The 21,233-nt window shown below is 35.0% G+C and overlaps 1 protein-coding gene across 2 annotated transcripts in view; it reads left to right on the plus strand.

Annotated features, from left to right (window-relative positions):
• The window catches only part of LOC127951608 (dual specificity calcium/calmodulin-dependent 3',5'-cyclic nucleotide phosphodiesterase 1C-like), a 67,525-nt gene that overhangs the window by 25,035 nt on the left and 21,257 nt on the right, over positions 1–21,233 (plus strand). The window contains exons 1-2 of one of the 2 annotated variants that reach the window (XM_052549590.1): positions 4,305–4,587; positions 7,960–7,986. The exons of the other annotated variant lie outside the window; for it this stretch is intronic. Of the exons in view, the coding sequence (XP_052405550.1) occupies positions 4,487–4,587; positions 7,960–7,986 (128 nt within the window). The 5' untranslated portion in view covers positions 4,305–4,486. Of the gene's footprint in view, positions 1–4,304; positions 4,588–7,959; positions 7,987–21,233 lie in introns of those variants that run through there. 2 annotated transcript variants of the gene reach the window in all.

Consider the following 21,233-nt stretch of genomic DNA (forward strand, 5'->3'; position numbering starts at 1 on the left):
AAGGCCTGTGAAAGAGTCGTCATCATCATCCTCATCATCATAAACAGACAGGACTATTTGAATGATAATTGTTTTTAATAAGGGATGAGAGTTCTTTATATAAAGGTGGTGGATGGTGATTTTTACTTTTGGTATTGAGATTTAGGCCTATATCTTGGATATTTCAATTAAATGTAATGTACACTTCTTCAATATTGCATGGCTGATTTAGCTGAATTTGACCTATGAACACCAGCATGTTTAGCGAAATCTGCTGTGTCTCGGCTTTCAATAACAGCTGTCCCTGAATGTCTCCCTGGAGAAAAAACATTTCCAGCATGAGGAATTAGATATATGCATCAGTCTCAGGCCGGTCAGCCCAGCTTTCTGCCTTATTGGATTTTCGGGGGGTCCAGGAAACTCCATTATATAATGGCCCCATTGTGTGAGGCAGATGGAAAAATACAAAAGCACAAGAAACAAAAGGAGGTAGAAACTTAATCAATTGATTTTCGACAAGAGCAGTGTAAGGTAACATAAGCAAACCACAGCGTGGCATCAGTGTTTTTATTCAGATGAAAATGCTAATAAAAAGCATTTACAGTGCATTGTATGCTTTTGAAATAAACATCGAGCTAAACTGTTGGGAAGCAATGAACTCCATGTATATTCTTATCATTTTTCATGTTCATAGCAGTTAACATAATTGACAATTTTGACATTTTGAATCATAATTATAATGGCAGGCCTTGTAGCCAACCAAATGTTATCTTCTTGATCAGATTAACATGAAATGTTAATATTTATTTGAATTAAACTCATTAAAATAATGAAAACCATAAAAATACCCAGCATAGTTGACAGGAAACTATTTTTTTTAAAGAGATGTTTGTTTGTAAGTAGTTGACAGTTTGTGTGGAGATAAGAAAAATATAAAAGAAAATTACATTTAAACTAAGCATTTATATTGAAGATAAAATTATATATATAATGTTGGCTTTAGCATTTTTGAATTCAATTAAAAAACAGACACTGCAATTTAAGGGTAACTGACAATGTCAAGCAAATTAAAAAAAGATGCACATAATATATGTGTGAGATTATGTATTCTCTCAATAGATAAAATTATATTTCTTTACAAAATTGTTTCAAAAAAGTATCATTATTGGACATAAAATCTATACATAGGATCCTTTGATAAGTTCAAAAGAAAAGCATTTAAACAAATCTTTTATGCTGTAGCATTACACATTTCGTTACTGCCACTTCTGATCAATTTAATGCATCATCGTTGATTAAAAATATTAATTTCTTTTCAAAAATACAAATAAATAAATGCTCCCCCCTAAACATTTTGAACAGTGAGCACAATTTGAGATGTTGAGATCTCTTCTGAAACTCTAGAAGAAAACATGAACAGTTTGTTCTCTAAGACGTCTCCTGATCCTCCAGATAAATCTGTTTATCATTTGTGAGTCCTGAAAGAAAGCGTGAGCAGTTGCTTGCTGATTTAGTAAGTGGAAGCAGAGAACAGAGCAGTGTTCATGTGGATCTGACATTCATCCACAGGTGTAGAATCTCACTCCGCTCTTCAGCTGCACACTGATTGGCCTCTTCCTTTCTCTAGTCACAGTTTGTGTGTTTAACTCCTTTTCATTTCTCCTTTTCCTCATGACCTCCTTTGTCATCTCGTCTCGTCCCTTAAGACAACAACATTTTATTGCATAGCAATTATTTCATATCCTAGGGATGTTTTCACATAAGTTTGCATGGTTGTTAATTGTTTACTAATTATTATTTTTTAATCATTTTCAAGTCAACAAGCTAAATGAACGTATTTGACCATTGCAGCTTCTTGTATAGTGTGAGTTGTACAGCTATTGTTGCTTTTGTTAAAACAATCAAAAGATGGTCACAAGATACAGATTCAGATTTTTCCATCAGTAGTCTGTTTTATTCAAACAATTATGAACATTTTTGCATTTAGATAGAGAAGAACTTGCTGAATATTAAAAACAAATAAACAAACAAAAAATCTGGATCTCAGTGTTTGCCTGCTCATCTCAGGACTGGATCTCCTCACTACACTTTCCCTAATCAACTGTTAGATTTGTCAGCAGTCATATTTTTATACTTATGTTTTGGGGGTTGGGGGTTCAGTCTGTAACACCGTGTGTCCCAACCAGATGTGACGATAAAAAGTTTCCATGTACTTTTAGTCTTTACCACCTGCGACACGTGACACGGAATTCTATTTTAGACATGTTTTGGTTGCACTTTATTTTACAGTACGTGTACTTACATGTACTTATAGTGTACTTACAGTGTATTTATCTAAGACAGTTCTGGTAATACAAGGTTACTACATGGGGTAAGGTTAGGTTTAGGGGTAGGTTCAGGGTTAGTACCTAGTTATTACATAGTTATTGTAATTACTATAATATGTACATAGTATGTACACGAGGAACAGGACTGTAAAATAAAGTGCTACCCATGTTTTTTATTTCCTGCGACGTCTCAGCAGGAACAACATAAAAGATATGACAGTGATCATCTCATGTAATGATTATGTGCTTTATTCAATGTTGAAAGTGTCTTATGTGAGTTTGTAGATTATTTTGCATGATCTTTAAAGCCATAGTGAAAGCAACAATACCTCAGATCTTTAAAATAAATCAGGTTAAAGCATACTTGCATTAAAACAGTCCGTTCACATCTGAATCATCTATTTTCGGTGTCCCCTTTTCTTTACTTCACACTTGCCTTGTTTTTGCTGTCACATCGTATCTACTCTGGACGAGACAAAGCATTGCAAATCATTTGAACGTTGTGTCAGCACGTCGTAAATAGGAGTCAGCAATTTTCTGTCTGGGATTTGTCGTGCTGTGCTGCATCCATTGTAGATTTCCCTACTTATTAAGTTCTATTGTATTTTGTTTGCGATGCACCACGCCGCTTGCGTCCAGTCATAATGTGTAGACACAATGTAAGCTGATGTTGCTTTCTGATTCTGGGTTTGACTTTTCATGCCACATTATTTGAAATTAGCCCAGGCCAAACATTGAGGAACCCTGCTTGCTTTTATCTGAAGGTACCTGAAGCTTTTGTCCTCATTTATGCCCCGTGAGTTAACTTCAGGAATCAGTGATCAACAGCCAGGTAATCAATAAAGGACTTCCAAATCTTTACAGATGTCTTTGGTTTACCTGCTTATTCGTATCTTATCTTTTCCGTATATAACACAACTCTGTAAGCCACATTACAAATTTAGGCTCATTTTTTGTTCCACAGCAGCAGAATTGTCTACTGTTATACCATATTGAACTCTCTGAACTTGGTTACAACTGTAATTAGGCTCCAGAGAAGGGAAGATCAGTCTTAAGTACCTCAGAGTAAAAGACCAAAATGTCTGTATTTTAGGGCAAAACTAGAATAAATGAACTAAGGTACCTTCATTGGGCTTACATTTGCTACACAAAGGAGACACAGAGGGATAGAATGCAACTTAGTGTGAGAATAGTGTAATTAGTTCACATCTTTGTACTGAATGAAATGAAAATGAGAGCTAATGGAGCAAGAGCCTAATGTCTAGGAGAGCTTCGGTCCAGGCGTCCTCTGAGATATCTATGTCTAGATCCTTTTCCCAGGACATCTTCAAATATTGTGTAGAAGAGCCATTCAAATATTCAACAATATTCAAGAAACGATGCCCTTCATGTTGAGGTCAGAGGTCATGCATAAATAAAGATGTTGAGGGGACTGGTAAGATTCAAAATTAGGAATATTACTTTTAACATAATTCCAGAAATGAGAAACTTTTTCTAATGAAATGTAAATGAAAGAATTTAAGATCTCTCATACATCAAAGTTGGCGAGCTAATAAGTGATTAGGTTTGGCCCCTAATTCAGATGGCTTCGGTTTAATCTTTAACTAAAGGGAGCTAATTTAATGAATATTTTATTTCAGGTAATGTTTATTTAATTTCAAATAACAAACATGCATTTTTATGGTTTTAGTTTTAGTTAATTATAATAAAACTGGTTTTATTTTATTTTATTTCTTTTTCTTGTGGGACTCAAACAAAAGCCTCCGTTTAATCCCATTGCTGTCTAGGAGAAACCATTGAGATATTAAAGAGATGTAATTTGTGATTTGTCCTATGGGAAGAGACCCAGTTTGTCATTATTGATCATAGCATTACCGATGGAGGATTTAGTCACGCTGAAGCCCTCCCACCAACACTCATGAAATCAGGAGTCTGCCTTAATCTGAGCCGCGCTGTGTTTCTGATCGAGAGAGAGAGAGAGAGAGAGAGAGAGAGAGAGAGATCGTACCGCAGTACTGTCACACGCTCCTGTGCTCAGACCGGAGTGGAGCACGAGGGACTGGAGGAGAGAACAGGGCTATGACGACTGAAGCGTCCCGACTGCAGCTCAACTGAAGAGGGGAATCTGTCACTCCTCTGCTCCGTCTCTGGGATTACGTTTTTGTTCCCGTCTTGGCATCATGGAGTCCCCCACAAGAGAGATCGAGGAGTTTGAAAGCACCTCGCTCAAGTACTTACAACCCGACCAGATCGAGAAAATCTGGCTCCGACTGCGGGGACTGTGAGTATGAGCTTTTCAACAGGTCTTCTTGTGTTTTCTCTCTCTCTGTGTGTGTGTGTGTGTGTGTGTGTGTCCATTTAAGAGGTTGACAAACATCCTGAATGTCACTTTTCACCCTAAAAGAAATATGGGAAGAAATAAGAAATTATAACCAGAATAAAGCTTAAGCCTATTTTAGGTCCATTTTAATGACGATTAAGCTTTTAGTTGTTGATTCTTGTTACTGAAAGTCACTTGCAATAATTATTTTTCTTTAATTAACATAAATTAGAGGCAGTACAACAATATCATGATGGAAAAAAAATTATATTCATGATATTCATTTTATACCATATTAAATATTGTTATATTATTATATATCTATTATTATATATATTATTAATATATTATATATTTTTTATTATTACAGTATATGGATACCTTCTGGATTTGCATTAACAAACAGAGAAATAACCAAAAAGTAAATAAAAAAATAAGAAGAAAATAAGAAAAGAATATTACAATGTATTACTTTTTGGATTTTCTCAATCATCATGAATTGTCATGGTCCCCATGCAAAAAGTCTTTATACTTAAATATTGTTTTCTTTTTCTGTTTTTTCTTTTCCTAATATTTATTTATTTATTTTTATTTTTTTTGTGTGTGTGTGAAATATGACTTAACTGTTCTGGATGGATGCACCTAAGAATGCAATTGCAAAGGCAAAATATTTGCCGAAAACAATTATTCACAAATATTCTTCTTTAAATTGCAGTAATTGATCCAAAGAAAGGGTTTTTATAGTGATTATATTCACGCTACAGTGAGGTCATTTCGCTGAGAGCTGGCGACTTTTCATTAATATGTTTCAAATGCTTCTCAAATCTATATTAAACAGCTCCATCATCTGCAGACAAACTCATTTCTTCGATGTCAATCAGTTTTTCTCTCTGGCTGGAGAGAAAGTCTCTATATTGTTCCAGAACTCAGTGAATGAAATGCAATTTCCTCACTATGGGTAAAGAAGAAAAGACGATTGAGAGAAGGAGAAAGAAAAAGCGAATGAAAGCAGGAAAGAGATGAATGAGGGGCGGGCTGTTTGTCTACTCTCATATTTTCTCTCTTCAGGCTGTAGAATAGTAAAGTTGCTCTGTTAATGCTGCTTTTGAAGTGCTTTTGTGTAGGCATTTGTGTCTGTTAGAGTTAACATCAGAGTAAACTGACCTTTAGTTTATAGTTATATTTGTTTATATTGGTCTAATTGTAAATTATTCATTGGTGCATGTTATTCTAAAGAAGAGATTGTCTGTCTTTATAATCTTTCATCCAAATATAATAACTTGCTCCACCTCTGAAATGACTTTCTTTTTCTGTTGACATCAACAATAACCCTTCATTTTCAACTCCTCCCCTCAGACTTTTCATAATCCAATCAGTTCTCAATGGATAAAATCAAGTCCCTCCTATCTTATTTACTTCGTTAAATATCATATTTCACTTAAACATTCATTAGAGTCATATTACAGAAGTAAAATTGGATTTATGTTGACTTTAAATTGATCTAAGTATTTCGATTTCCTAATTTGAGCATTACCTCCAGTAATTTAGTAAGGTGAAAATATTTTTTTATGTATTCTATTTACTATCGTGGATATTATTATTTATTATTTACTATCATGATGGATAGTATGAAAAAAAATTCTTTACATAAACAATAAATTAATTAAAATATTTTTTTTTGAGAGGTAATGGATTTGAATGAGCAAATACTATAAAAATATAATAAATAATTACAAAAATGATGAATGAATTAATAAAAAAATATATAATTATATATTTTTCACATTGAGGATTTGTTTATTTAAAATTTCTTAATTGTCATGAAAATCTGTCTTAATTCTAACATGTCTTATATATTTCAATGAGTTTCTTATGAATAAAATTAAGTCTCTCTCCCTTATGTTTATTGTTAATTGTCATATTTCACTTGAATGTACAGCAGAAGTCAGAGTCAGAATAGTTCACTAAAAATGAAAAGATATATACACTCACTTTAAAATACATGTAGTTTAATGTCTTCTGTAGCGTATAAAAGGAGAATATGGAGAATTTGACAGAACATCTCAGTTGTTTGTGTCTTTATAAAGATAGTAGAAGGTAATCAGTGGCTGTCAAGCTCCAAAAAGCACCATAGAAGCAGTGCCTTTGATGTCACTGCCATCACAAAATGAGGTTTGAATATGCACATTCACACATTGGATGTGTTCAACGTAATAACACATCTTAATATTTGTGGGTGAACTATTCCTTTAAGAACTTTGTTGTTCTCTCTTAGAGCCAAAAACAAGGGCTCTTTTTGACAAAATTGTGTTAGTCCCTTCACTGGGTTTGCATTATTGCCCGTCACAGGACGTCAGGCTGTTTTGCTGGGTTTGGGCATGTTGAAGCAGCTGTATATGTGGATGCTAAAGGTTACCGCAGTGGGTAAATCTGACCGCATCAGCATTTAATCTCACAGAAAGCCTTCGCATTCGTGGACATTTTTCTGCATGGGAGGTTGTGCGCAATCAACACTTCAGTGGTGTGAAGCCGCACTCGTAATTGTGTTTGGGGACTTTAGAAAGAAAAAGGGGACAGTGAGGAGTTTCCTTTTCTAAGGAGTAATTTCAGGCACCAGTGATGATGGCTCATGGCAGGAATGAGTAATGATTGGGCAACTCTGAGTTTTCCTGTGCGTTGACTAATTGCTTCATCGTCCTTGTGTTGTTAATGTGCCTTATGGAGAGACATATATCTGTAGCCGTCAGCTACACACCATAAAAAGCAGGGCTTTAAACAGCCTGTATGAAAAGTTGACTTATGTTGACTAAATGCATTAAAAAAAAGAATAGATAAATAAAAAAATAATAAAAATGACTGGATTTTGATTAGATATCAATCAGGTATACAATAAGAATTTTATTTTATTTTATTTAATATTATTTTCAGAGAGGGCATGATTTTGTGTGTGTTATATGTAAATAACTTTTAACTAAATTTGGATTTTATTTTATTTAAGTTATTTTATTTATTTTATTTAGAAAGGGCATGAGTTTGAATGTGTTGTATGTGGAGAACTTGAAGTAATTTTTCCAAAGTGGATGTAAAAATGTTTTGCAACTTGCAGGGCCATAAAAAACAACCTGAAAATTTTGTGACAAAATAATATAACTTATAAAATGCATAATAATAATAATTATTAATATTCATCTTTATGCTACAATTAAAATAAATACATGACAACTCAGTTTAAATACACTGTGTGTGTGTTTAGTATTAGTTATGCAATGAACCCAATATTGTGCACAATAGCTGAACGCAGGTTTAATTAATATGGTGTTTGTTTTGTTGCAGGAGGAAGTACAAGAAAACATCTCAGAGGTAAGGCAGTGAAGATCTGAGGAGTGCTGAACTCATTACCATCCATGTGAAAACCTCTTTCAGTAATAAATGTGATTCTCGAAGACTTGTATTTCTTGTATGTGTTAGCCAAAATCAGTAACATTCACCCAAGCATGGAAAAATCTAGCTGAAACCACCTGAAGGTACAGTAGCTGGACCAAGCTGGTGTAGGTGGACGACCTCCCTTCTAATGGTCAGGCTGGTGCTGTTGTTTTTTTGGAATGGCTCCATTAAGAGCTATTAGCATGCATGGAACATTTCCATTCCACAAAATGTTCCAGAAACATGCATTAAGAAAATAAATGGGGTCTGTTATGACTTCCTGTTGACTTCAAGTTGGTTTAAACTGGATTTTCCAGCAGAGGCTGGTATAAAAATTATGTAGCGTGACCAGAAACATATAGTAAATGGACTCGATTTTGACCTCCTGTTGAGTTTTTGTTGAGCTGGGGTTTTGCAGGAGTAACTAATATCAGAAATGAGTTATAGTTTCTGATAAATTTCCATAAGAAGTGATGTCACATGATTCTAGTAAGCTTATGATGGAGTAGAGTTACTTATTGTTTTTGTTTTTTAGATCAAGGAAACAGGGTCAGTTTTGACTTCCTGTTTTTTATTTATAATTTTTTTTATATATTTCTTATATATAATATAAGATATTATATTATATATTTCTTCAGATTTCTGGCAAATTCCCATACATAGAAGCTTGTTTCCACCTTGGGATAAAACATCTCACAATTCAGACTTTTTTTTTTTCATGAAACATAACTCTGAAAAGCAAGATATATTCTGTAAGTGCACAATTAAGTGAAAAGTCAGAATTTTTAGTTTCTGTCTCACAATTCAGACTTTTTCCGTGAATATTCTGAGATATAAATGCGGAATTGTTAGGTATGAATTCAAATTTGTGATATAAATGCAGACTTGTGGGATATAAACTCAGATTTATGGGATTTAAATGCAGAATTGTGAGATACAAACAGAATTGCAAGATGGAATTATGATATAAACTCAAATTTGTTATTTAAATGCAGCATTTTGAAATATAAATTCAGAATTGTGAAAATAAACATAACGGGATATAATTGCGAGATATAAACTCAGAAAAAGGCAGAACTTTGAAGTAAAAACTCACAATCAGAATTGCGAGACATACACTTGGGATTGTGAGAAAGTAAATCGGAATTCTGAGTTTATCTCTCACTGTTCTGATTTTTTTTGCTGAATTGTGCAATATAAACAGAATTGTGAGATAAACAATTCCATCATAAGATCTGGCTGGACGTGATTTATAGAGTAATCGTATGATTGAACAGAGTAACCTTGTGCAAGAATCAGAATTACATTGCAACACAAACCACAGTGCAGTATGTGGCTCTCTGAAAACATCTGTGGAAACAAATGCACTCTGGCCTGCGCTGAGCACTCTGCAATTATGAGTGAGAAGAGGTGGAGAGACAATAAGAGAGAAAGAGAGATGTCAGGAGAGCCAATGCTGAAACCTAGCGTAAGAGAGTGTGAATGAGAGAGAGGAGAGAGAGATGGTGAAGCGGGGTCTAATATTAGAGCGAGAGGGGGTTTAATTGGGGACGGCTCAGCGGAGACTTTCCTCCGCTAACAGAGGGAGGGATGACTTCCTGTGCAGCTCCTCTCTGATTGACAGCTCAATGGGAGTCTTCTGGGTAATTATGGCAAACTCTGTCATTACAGACACAACAGGACAGTTACAAACACGGGTTTGAGAGCATTCACACGGACACACAGGAGGAAGACTCGAGGGTCTTTCACTCATTTTATACTACATGAATTGAGCAGTTATTATCAATGTAACTTACACTTAAAAATTTGTGCGATAGAACTGCAGAATCGCAGAATACAGAATTGAAAAATATAAGTGCAGAATTGTGATATAAACTCAAATTTGTGATTTAAATGCAGCATTGCTACGTAGATATAAACGTATAGATTTGCTAAATTCTGCATTGCGAGATATAAATGTAAAATTGCAGGAAATAAATGCAGAGTTGTGTAAATAAATTACATTTTAAAAGTCATTATAAATTTCACAATATTACAAATTGGACTGCATTTTTTAACACATAAATGGAGCTTTGGTAAGCATAAGTCACTTCTTTCAAATACGTTAAATTATAATTATTGTTCAGAGTACAATAAAGTATATAATATATAAATTATATTAAGTAAAAACATTTAAATATAAATAGGCATTTAATATGTACAGTTAATTGGTGCATGAGAATATTAAGGTAAAGATAATTAAATCAATAAAATCAAATACAATATTTGTTTATGTTATGTTAATTATAAAAATAATTTTTTGTCCTTTTTCCAGAAAGAGAAATATTGAAATATTGTCAGAATCAAGTAATTGTTACAGCTACAAACTCTACTTTAGATTTTTTTGGTGTCTTTAAAAATTGTGATTTATATTGCTTTTGTGTAATTTCATTTTGAGTGTAACGCATTGTGGGACACACTGTTCTTTGATGAGGGATTTGTTTAATATACATCATTTTTTGTTCAACAAACATTCAACATTTGCATGCAGGAAAACAGTAGTAGTGTGCTTGTGTCCACTGACAGTCAAACGTCCCTGTTTGATGATTCATGATGCCTTTCCACAGCTACCCAATCTTGATAATGATAAGGCTGATTTTTTTTCAGATTCATGCTAATTACATTCCTCTGATGCTCCTCCCACTCCTTTCACTTTCTCCGCCCCTTTCATCTTTTCTCATGTCTCTCTCCTCCACCCTTCTTTTCCTGTCGGGTGCTGTTTTGAGCTGATCTGCATGTGTGCGCGGAGCTCTGTGAGATGGTAGTGAGTTGCTTTATGGGAGCAAAGAACTTTTTTGAAATTTCAAATGAAATCTGATCATTTCAAAAGAGCAAAAACGATCTTTCTTCCATAAAAAGGCTGGTCCCTTTAAAGTATTGACTTTCATGTTGGTTTGTTTTGGCAGTTGTAAATGGATTTTTCCTCTCTGTGAACCAAATAAACAGCAGTCCAGGCAGTTCCTTGCACTAGTAATTTCAGGCCTCCGTATCGTCTGCAGTGGCACCATAGATCAAACGCCTGCGCAGTCCTAAACTCTCACTCACATCAACTTTGCAGCAGACTTCATATCCTGTCAACACTCAGATGAACACAGATGATTGCTTTATTCACTGCTGAGTATCTCTCCTGAGGTTAATGAACCTTTCATGCCACTTTATTACCTCTGCCCTCCTGCGCAGTGGTGCCAGGCATCACCAATCCATCAGCTGCTCCGGCTCGGCCGGCCCGGTCTGACAGAGCCTACTAACAGGATGGATATTGAGCCAGCTCCCGACCAACTATTAATTATTTACTCTGGCTGATGTTTGTCTTCAAATGAGTGTGTGTGTGTATCAGTGGCTAATGGTGGAACGTTTTTAAAGAAATGGTTCCACAAAAAATGCAACATTCATTCGTCATCTTTCACTAACCCTCATGTCATTTGAAACCAGTATGACTTGATTCTGAACACAGTCTCCTTGCTGTTCTTTTCCATGATGTTATAGGGCTGCAACTAACAATTATTTTGATTGTCAGTTAACCTGTTGATTATTTGTTTGATTCATTTTATAGAAATGAATGAATAAACATGTTCTTCCATGTCTTCACCGCCACACATTTTGTATAGTGAACAAATACCCTATAAATGTATTAATGTCAGCTATTTAATAAATGAAATAAATAAATCAAAAGTTTGTGTTTACAACTTTGCATAATATGTGTGTTTACTAGGTATATTTATTATAAATACATGCACATATAAATTGAAAAAAATATTAATTGTCTAAGAATTTAAATTGCATATAAATATAAATATTTTATAAATAAATATAACATATTTTTCTTAAATGTATGCATGCATGTGTGTATTTAAATATACGTAATAAATGTACACATAAATTGTAAACACATAGTTTTATTTTGTATGCATTTAATCATGATTGATCAGTTGACAGCCAAGGAATTTAAATATATATAAAAAATAACACTTTTTGTTTGGAATGTCACAATTAGGCATGTAAATGAGAAGTAAAAAACAAAACTGTTCTGATCATATTAAACATTCATTTATTTTTCTTTTATTTTAGATATTAATTTGGCCTACTCACGTGTTACATATATAGGATTTCAATCAACTATGGTAACTTTTAAAGCTAAATTTAGTGCAAAACAACAAATAGTAAATCAATAAATTAAAAACTTTTATTGTACTGATTTCTTGTGTGTGCTTCCTTTGGGAAGTTTGAGGTTCACAAATCTGTTTTGCTTGTCACGATAAGCCTTTGAGAAAAATGGAAATATTCTGGTAGATTTGTAACTTTTACAGAAAATATACATCGAATGTAAGTTAACGCGACGCTCACACACCTGACTAACCAGCGTTAATTCATTTGATAAATGTAAATGCTATGTAAGCAGTCCATACAGCATGATGTGCTATATTTCTAAGTAATATAGTAACTTTGTTGGAAGAACAAACAGGTTAATCAAGTCTTTATTAATTAAAATGATTAATTTTATTTTATTGAAAAAAGCAGTAAGGGCATTTTTCAGAAGAATAAGGTCAGTGACAACACTGACAAGTGAAAATATGATTCTTTAGCTGGGTTTGTGACCCTTGTATGATATATTAAAGCCCCCCTCACTCACTGCTGGACTTCTGCATTAGTGCTGCTCTGTTATTCTTCTCCTAATGAATCAGGATTAATTGTGCTGTTAATGGAATATTAATCAGTGCCGGACAGCCTGTGTTTCACAGAGAAACCGATCTCTGAAATGCTCAGAACAGACCTCATGCAATTAGCCACGGTTTGAAGTATTATATTGAAAGGGAACGTTAAAGCAGTAAATCTAGTCTGTGTTTAAAACATTAGTATGCATATTAGTGTCTGGTCAAGAATGGCTTTGTCTGGTTAATAAATACAACTGAATTAAGGACACAACTTAGTATTTATTTATATGCAGGAGACTTTAATCTGAACGAAGAACACAAGGAATATAATTTTTATCCATTGTCTTCTCATGCAGTGTTTCAACAGTGTTCTTGCTTATTAACTTTGGCTTGTTGACTTATGAATATTTTATACTCCAATACAGAGGATATGACCAAGCTAATTTACTCTGACATCATTTGCTATTTATCTTGCATGCTAAGGGAGTTACTGTCACTGTTTGAATTGCTCGTGCTTGCTAAACTATAAGCCGTGTAATTAGTCCCCCAAATTTCTTTTACAGATCATGATTTATTACTCATACGATATGTTGAAGAGAGGTGAGCTGCTACTTTTCTACTTGGACGTGCATTGAGTAGACCAGAATAGAGATTTGGGGGTGGGCTTTTTGACTCGGGCAAGTAAACAACCACCTTAACAACCGCAGCAAAACCTTGGGAACCACCTACATCATCCTCACACTGTTGTGGCGTGTTTGGCACAGACGAGCACCTCTCACATTTGATGGAGATGAATAGCAACTAGAAGGTAAAATGTGAGGAGGACACAGGCAAAGGAACTTGTCATTTTGTGTGAAGTGGACTGCGGGAATCAGAAACTCCTCCAGAAACCTGGATCTTGAAGTATAAGTTGAATGAGCAACACAGTATATTCTGCATATAAACATAAATAAACTATTACATAAAGATATTTAAGTCTCATATGATCATCAAGGTTGCATTTGTTTGATCTAAAATATGGTCAAAACTGTAAAAAAGTGAAATATTATTTCAATTTAAAATGTGAAATTTATTCCTGTGATGCACAGCTGGATTTTCAGGATCATTGCTCCAGTCTTTAGTGTCACATGATGCTTCAGAAATCATTTTTATAGGCTGATTTGTTGCTCAGTCGTGTGGTTCTTATTATTATCAATGTTAATACTACTGTTTTTCCTGCTTAAATTTTTTGTAGAAACCATGAACCATGAATCAGGATTTTCTTTGAGAAATAGAAAGTTTAAAAGAGCAGTGTTTATTGGAAATATAAATCTTTTGTGATGTGAAACTGAATGTGTCCTTGCTGAATCAAGGTATCCATTTATTTTTCTTTTGCCAAACTTGAATGGTATCGCATTACAAAATTTCCACAAAAAAAGTAAGCAGCAAAAATCAACATCAGTTTTCAACATTAGTAATAATAAGAAGGAATAAATCACATAGTGAAGTATATTATATTATATACCTATAAATTATATATGTATATTTTTATTGTTTGTGTATTATATTCAACTGTAATGAATGCATGTCTTTTAATTCAACATGCACCCTTAAAATACTGCTCAATAGAGAACCATTGTGTCCATAAACACTAGCTGATGATTGTGCATTGTGTGTGTGTGTGTGTGTGTGCGTGTACGTGCGCCAGGGCAGTCTGCCAAAGAAACCCATGATGTTTTCATCTGATGGAGTAATATGTAGATTTAGTGGCCTTTCAGAAATCGGATTGCTTTTATTGGATTACATCGGGCAACAGTGTGACTAACTGACCTTTTTTCTCTGAAAATAAGGACAGAAATCTTTATTTCCCCCGAGTGCCGGTCCTCATCTATCCCTGGAAATGTATTTAGTCTCAGTGCAGTTTAATTATTATGGATTTGCAAAAATCCAAGCAAGTTTGGTAACCTCAAATTACACGTGCTAAATCTGTTGATCTGTCCCAAAATGCACTGCGTTCAAAATCAATTCATACTTAACAATCCAACTCTAAACCTCTACAAAATAAGCTCCACAAGATTGAAAACGGTCTTTATTCCTCTTTTTCTGATTTTCAGTTAATTTCACCCATGCATTTAATAATTCATTTGCATTAGAGCTGAAACAACGAATCGATTTAATCGATTAAAATCGATTATTAAAATAGTTGTCAACTAATTTAGTAATCGATTCGTCGCTAAATAAATTTTATTTGCCATAAGCGGCTCATTTCGTGCATATTTCAAATCTGCGGTGACCAAAGTGTGGCAGTAATGAGCCACCGGAGGTTTTACTCAGCCAGTACAGCAGGTGAAGTAGCGAATAGCCAATAGCTGGCCTCGTTTTATGTCACGTGCTTCCCGAACAGCGTCTCTGCAGCCTTCAGCGGGAAGTGGGAGTACTTTACTCTACTTTGAGCCTTCAAAATGAAGAGTAACCTGTAAACTCTGCACTACTGAACTGGGACCGTTCACATATCGTGTCTTTTGCGTGCTCAAGTTCGTTATTTCCTATGTAGGCGCGCAGTATGCATTCTCATAATGGAAGCGACGCGGTCGCGACACGCACGCGGTGCGATGCGCCCGTTTTTCCAGGCGCGTCCACACCGCATCCATTTATCCTTTGTTGAAATTTCCGGGTCTTCATGGAGAGGGCACGTCATGGAGAGGGCACGTCATGGTTGCTTAGCAAAGGCAGACGCCTCAGGGGCGCTTCTGCCCGAGCGCTTTGGAAAGAAGGAGAAAGCGGCGCGACTAGCGTTTTCCACGCGTTTTTAGGTGCGATATGTGAACGGCCCCTAAGGATTTTATTTGTGCAGATTCTCCAGTACAAGGTTGTTTGCAAATGTTTAGTCGTAAAAGCTGATAACATTGCTTTTTAACAGTTAACATTTAAAGCCTTACAAACATGTTATGTGATCAGTTTGTCGTTTACCAGTTCATAATTCAGACTTGCAGCCTAATTATGACTGAATGAGAGAGGTAAATGTTTGAGTATATTTAAAATGCACTTCTTTTCTAAGTATTCACTGCTCTTTTTCACACAGCAGGTTTTTTGTGTGTGTCCCAATTTTTTTTTCTGGACAACCTTCTGATGGATTTTACTTTAAATTGTGAATTCCATTCAGGTTTCATGCCATTGGCACTTTTTTTTCGAAGGATTGTTTACAATTTCACAGCATAAGCTATAAAGCTTTTTCCCAGTAAATAATAAAATACAATGCACTGCAATTTTATTCTGTTTTATCCTTATACTTCGTGAAAATATGTTCTCAAATATTCCTTAAGCTTTGTTTGGGATGTTAAACTACTTCAGGAGCTCTAAGGACTGCCATGGTGAAAACGATATTTGAAATCTCCTTGTGAATTTTGCTAGAGTATGGGTCAGTGTTTTGATTGCAGAAGAGTTCGACAAAGGATTACTAACATAATAAAACAACTCCAGGTATATTTTTGATGAGGATATGACAATGCAAAATGGTTAAAATCTCTTAAAAATCTATGCTGAATGATAAAGACCCTTTATTAATAATTTCCTTGGGGGAAAAATGGAAAAAACTAAAATATAAGTACATAAACCGATTAATCGATTAATCGTAAAAATAATCGACAGATTAATCGATTATCAAAATAATCGTTAGTTGCAGCCCTAATTTGCATGTTCATGGTTCTCTAAATGCTGGTTAATGGTCACATGCATGGCACGTGGTTACACAAAATACATAGATACAGATACTCAAGAGTCTCCTGCGATCTTTTCTTCCTATAGTGTCTCCAGCATGCCATCTGCATCCCTTAGTAACTTTGCTCGTCTATTTAATCCAGATTACTCTGTTTTTCTTTTAACTGACACATGTCAACACAACCCAGCAGCGGCTGCTGATTTCCTCCAGTGTTTGTTTATGGGATGTGCTTGTGTCATTTACTTCCGATTTGTGTGGATCCACAAGAGAGCAATACTGGATATAGATTTTGTACAAAAGCTCTTACAACTTCATTTCCTCTTCATTTTGTGCCTGTGTGTTTGAGAATAAGTGACAGTGTTTTTGTAGGGAGACTATACGTCCTCTTTTTCTCTGGCCAGGATTTATAAATTGCCTAAAATGTCTGGTATTTGGCTTTGTTTTTTTACTCATTTACTCATGTTTTCCTATAGTTTCAAACTTGCTGATGGTGAAAACTGGAAAGTGGTTTGACCAATATCGTGCAGGCTTTATACATTATCGACCAATCATAAAGCACAAGAAGGTGAGATCAACAAGCAGTGCAAAATATATATACAAATCATGCATGAGGGGTGTAGAGAGACCGAAAATAGCAAAACAAAGACATTTTAGGTCATATTTTTACTCATGTTCGGGGGAAAAAGAGGGAAAGGGGATGTATGGTAGTCTTATTTTATTCACTGGAGGCATATCAGAGACTGTCTGCCTCAATGGCTGTGTGCTTTAGCAAGTGAATTGATCTATACATGATCTAATTGAGACAAATGTTGACTATAAATATATTAAATTCATTTCTTGTATTTTCTACTATGCATTTTGCTGATCTCATAAAGAGTGCTTAAAATCAATGTGTTTGATTTGAGTTAGTATGCTGTATAGGTGGCAGACTATTTAGCTCACTATGGATTGGAATAGTGCACCAGTCACCCATTAGGATCCTCATTTATCACTTTAAATGCTTTGGTTAGAGCACAGGAGTACTTAACTCTCCGTTCCTGTTCATTTAAAAGCAGCTTCTACATCACAGCTCTCTTCTTCTAACAGCAGCGTGTTTGATCACAGCCGTTTAGAACTCGGTCGCTTGTTCTGTAGCTACATTTTTCTGTGATTATGAAACACATATTTCCTCTATTTACTCCCTGAGTCTTTCTGTCCGTCCTTGTTCTTCAGGCCTTTTACCCATGGAGACGGAGAGCATGCTGTTCATTAAGGCTCTCATTAACCGTCTAATTACAGAGTAAAACAATGCGCTGACATTTCTCCAGACCCCGGCAACACAGTGTTCCATCATTATTTCAGATCGTTCCTCATTAATTGATTCCCTGCCCAGTCTGACCCTTAACCCACTGATTGGCTGCCGCTGAGAGAGAGACTGAGTGAATTAGTGTGGTGTTGTTTCAAAGTTGTGTTTTTAGGATATCTCATGAACCTTTGAATGGTAAAAGGAAAAAATGGTTGCAAGGGTTTGAAATTTGATAATAGCCAATGAATGGTAGCTTGAAGCAGACATTTAGGTGTTTTAACCCCAAGACACACTGTATGATTTTCGGCTGTCCCAGGTGAAAGATTGGCATCATGAAACAATGCACATTTATCTTTCTATCTCAAAAATGTCATGTTTAATTCAATGTTACTTGCCTTTTCTCTCTAATTACTTGTGAAAATGGTTTCAAAGCAAATCCTACACCAATGTTTCTTTTTCAGTGCATGTGATTTCCACACTGTGCACACATCTGCATCGAAATGAGCATTAGTGTGTGTGTGTGTGTGTGTGTGTGCGTCTGTGTGTTTTTAATCTTGGTGTGGTGGCTGTGGCTCTGCCCTCCGTTGCCCCGCTCAGAGATCAGCGCTCTAATAAGCTGTTGGATTGTTTGGCCATCACATCTTCTTTGGATTTCAAACTGTTTCCTGGAAGAAAAATAACAGACCAGGGATTAAACGAAGCTTGAAGCGGGTCTCATAATGCATGCGGTTTGAGTTTAGCTGTCCCATTTGTTCTAGCTAGTGCTGCTTGCTGTTAGTATTATTGCTTGTATAGGCCTAGCACCTAGGGCTGAGGATTTGAACCAGCCCATTGCATTGGCATTTAGGCATACTCGGCTCTGTGTGCACATGCAATATCTTACAGATGAACTCTTTTCACATGAACAAATAGTTGTCAATATCTTTTGAAATTTCTTCAAAACTCTCATTGTTCACCAGAGCCCAAACCTGCAGCATCTGTGAATTTCTCACATTGATGCAAATTCAATCGGAGATTCATTAGCCAGGAAAACATGGCCTCGAAGCGATTGAGCAGTTCTGCATGAATATCTCATGAGCAGTCAGTGTGAATGGTGGCTTTGCTTGGGGGAGTGAATTTATAGCCCGTTGGATCAATAAACGTTCAAAATGGAAGCCACACTATGGGCTCTAACCGCTCTCCTCTCTCTGGCAGAAATCACTTTTCCTCAGCTATAAAGGCTCATATGATGGATGAATAGGGTTGATGTTTAATATAATAACTCTCATGCTCATAAATGCTCAAGGATGTTAGCTCTAGGCAGCCAACTTGAGGCGTGTTGAGCATCCCAATAGACTTTAGCATGCAAACATCCATGGTTTCCACATCACAATCTCATGGCAAGTTGAGAGTATTTTGGTATCTGGCGAATTGGTACTGTTGCTTATTCGCACAATCCCCAGTGACAGTTTGGGCTGTAAAATGTAATGTTTTTGTATACAACAAACTCTTAAAAATCAAGGTTTTTTAATATATGCTTCTATGGTTGCATAAAGAACTTTTAACATTCATGGAATCTTTCTATTCCACAAATGGTTCTTCATAGTAGAAAAAAGGTTCTTTAGATTATTAAAATGTTCTCAACCAATGCTTATTTTTAAGTTGTGATAGCTAATTGCGACAATGTTTTTTTTTATAGTGTCCAAGAGCCAACAGTAGTTGAGTAGTACAGAAGCTAGAGCAAAAAGGTAGCATTGTGTTTGTTTTCAGCTGTTTCTTACAGTTTGTAGAAGTGTAATCTGATGTGTTTAACCTGATTTAAATATATAAGATAATAATGATTGGAATATTATCTGTTTGTTTAGATGTTACCACATTAATCATATTTTAGGTTACCTGGCAAAGCATTTTTGTGTAAGAGAAGCTTGAAGAAAGCAGACTTTGTTCCAGCAGGTCTGACATCATAAAGGTGAATAAACATCTTGTGAATGCTCAGGATTTTCTCCGTACAGTATTTGAAGCATGCATCTGAGGTGAGGCTGCAGATATTCTCCTGTGGCAAAATATAATCGGCTGAAATTTCTCATGAAATGATTTTGCTTTGCTGAACTTGATTGGCAGCTGCTGACATGGGCGGCTGTGCTCATCCAATCAAACGTCATGTTCCACCCGCATGTCTTGAGACATCTGTCAATCCCGGCTGAAACCAGCTTTGTGTGCAGAGCGTTAAGAATGGCTATTGTTGCCATGCATCTGATGGATCTCAAACACAAGCCTGTTATAGTTACTTTCTAGAACAGTTTGCATGCAGAAAATAACTGACTGTGTGGAATAAACTCCCTAGACACATAGAGTAAAATCTCTTATAGGGTTATTATTGTTAACTAAGACTTAAACCATAAAACATTTTTATTACTCAAAATAAAAAATAAACATTACTGAAATAAAATAAAACCTTAAACTTACTTTACTTGGCTAGTTGCCAAAATAGTCAAGGTAGTTTATGTAGTTTAACTTAATGTATGAAAATTTAAAAAATATTTTTAATAAAACTAATAAATAAAATTAGTAAATGCTATATAGAAATATTTAAATAAATAAAAAAAATGTTTAAATAATTACTTCACTAAAATTTAAGTGAAAACTAAATATTGAAAAAACTTATTTGCCTGACCAACAATTCAGATTTTTATTTAGTTACTAAAATAATTAAAGCTAATTAAACTAATGGTGTTAAAAATATATTCTGTGGGCATTTCTTAAGTAATAAATAAATACAAATAATCAAATAAATAAAAAGAATAAAAATGACAAAACCAACAACATTTCTAAAACTTTTACATTAAGTAAAAACTAAATATATATAGACATTTTTAAATGATATTTAAAATACAAATAAATTAAAACTACTAAAAATGACAAAAAAAATTACTACATTTCTAACTCATATTAAAGTCAAAACTAAATATAAACAAATATTAAACAAAACATATTACCAAGTACTGCAATACTAAATCAATGAAACTAAAATAACATTTATTGTTTTCATTTTAAATAGTTTCAACTTTTTTCCTAGATTGCAATGAGGTTAAATTAAGAGCAAATAGAGGCTCGGCAGAAAAAGAGCTAAGAAAGATGTCAGGTCTCAAACTAATTGAGAAACCTTTGAAACATAGCACTACAAAAAAGTAGTCTTCTGATCTGACACAACTGAAATGTTAGTGTTTTATCTCGCATTACTAGTCATGTTGGGTTTGACTGAGGTTTAAGAGTGTGATTTGAGATCAGGTGTCGGGATGAACAGGGCCGCTGGGGTTTGGGTTTTCTTTTCTTGTCTTCAGGCAGCTGTCAAAATGTTGAGTGCAAATGTTAATCTTCCTGTTTGACTGCATCGATGGCACGCCGTCACTGTGTGATTATCATGGTGACAGCCGTCCAGCCGCTTCACTGGTGTCAAATCACTTTTACGGTGGAAAACACTACCTGTGCTGGAGGACGCAGGTGGGACACAGCTGCAGTTTGTGCTTCCTGA

Source organism: Carassius gibelio, chromosome B2 (genome assembly GCF_023724105.1).
Source record: "Carassius gibelio isolate Cgi1373 ecotype wild population from Czech Republic chromosome B2, carGib1.2-hapl.c, whole genome shotgun sequence".
Taxonomy (NCBI): domain Eukaryota; kingdom Metazoa; phylum Chordata; class Actinopteri; order Cypriniformes; family Cyprinidae; genus Carassius; species Carassius gibelio.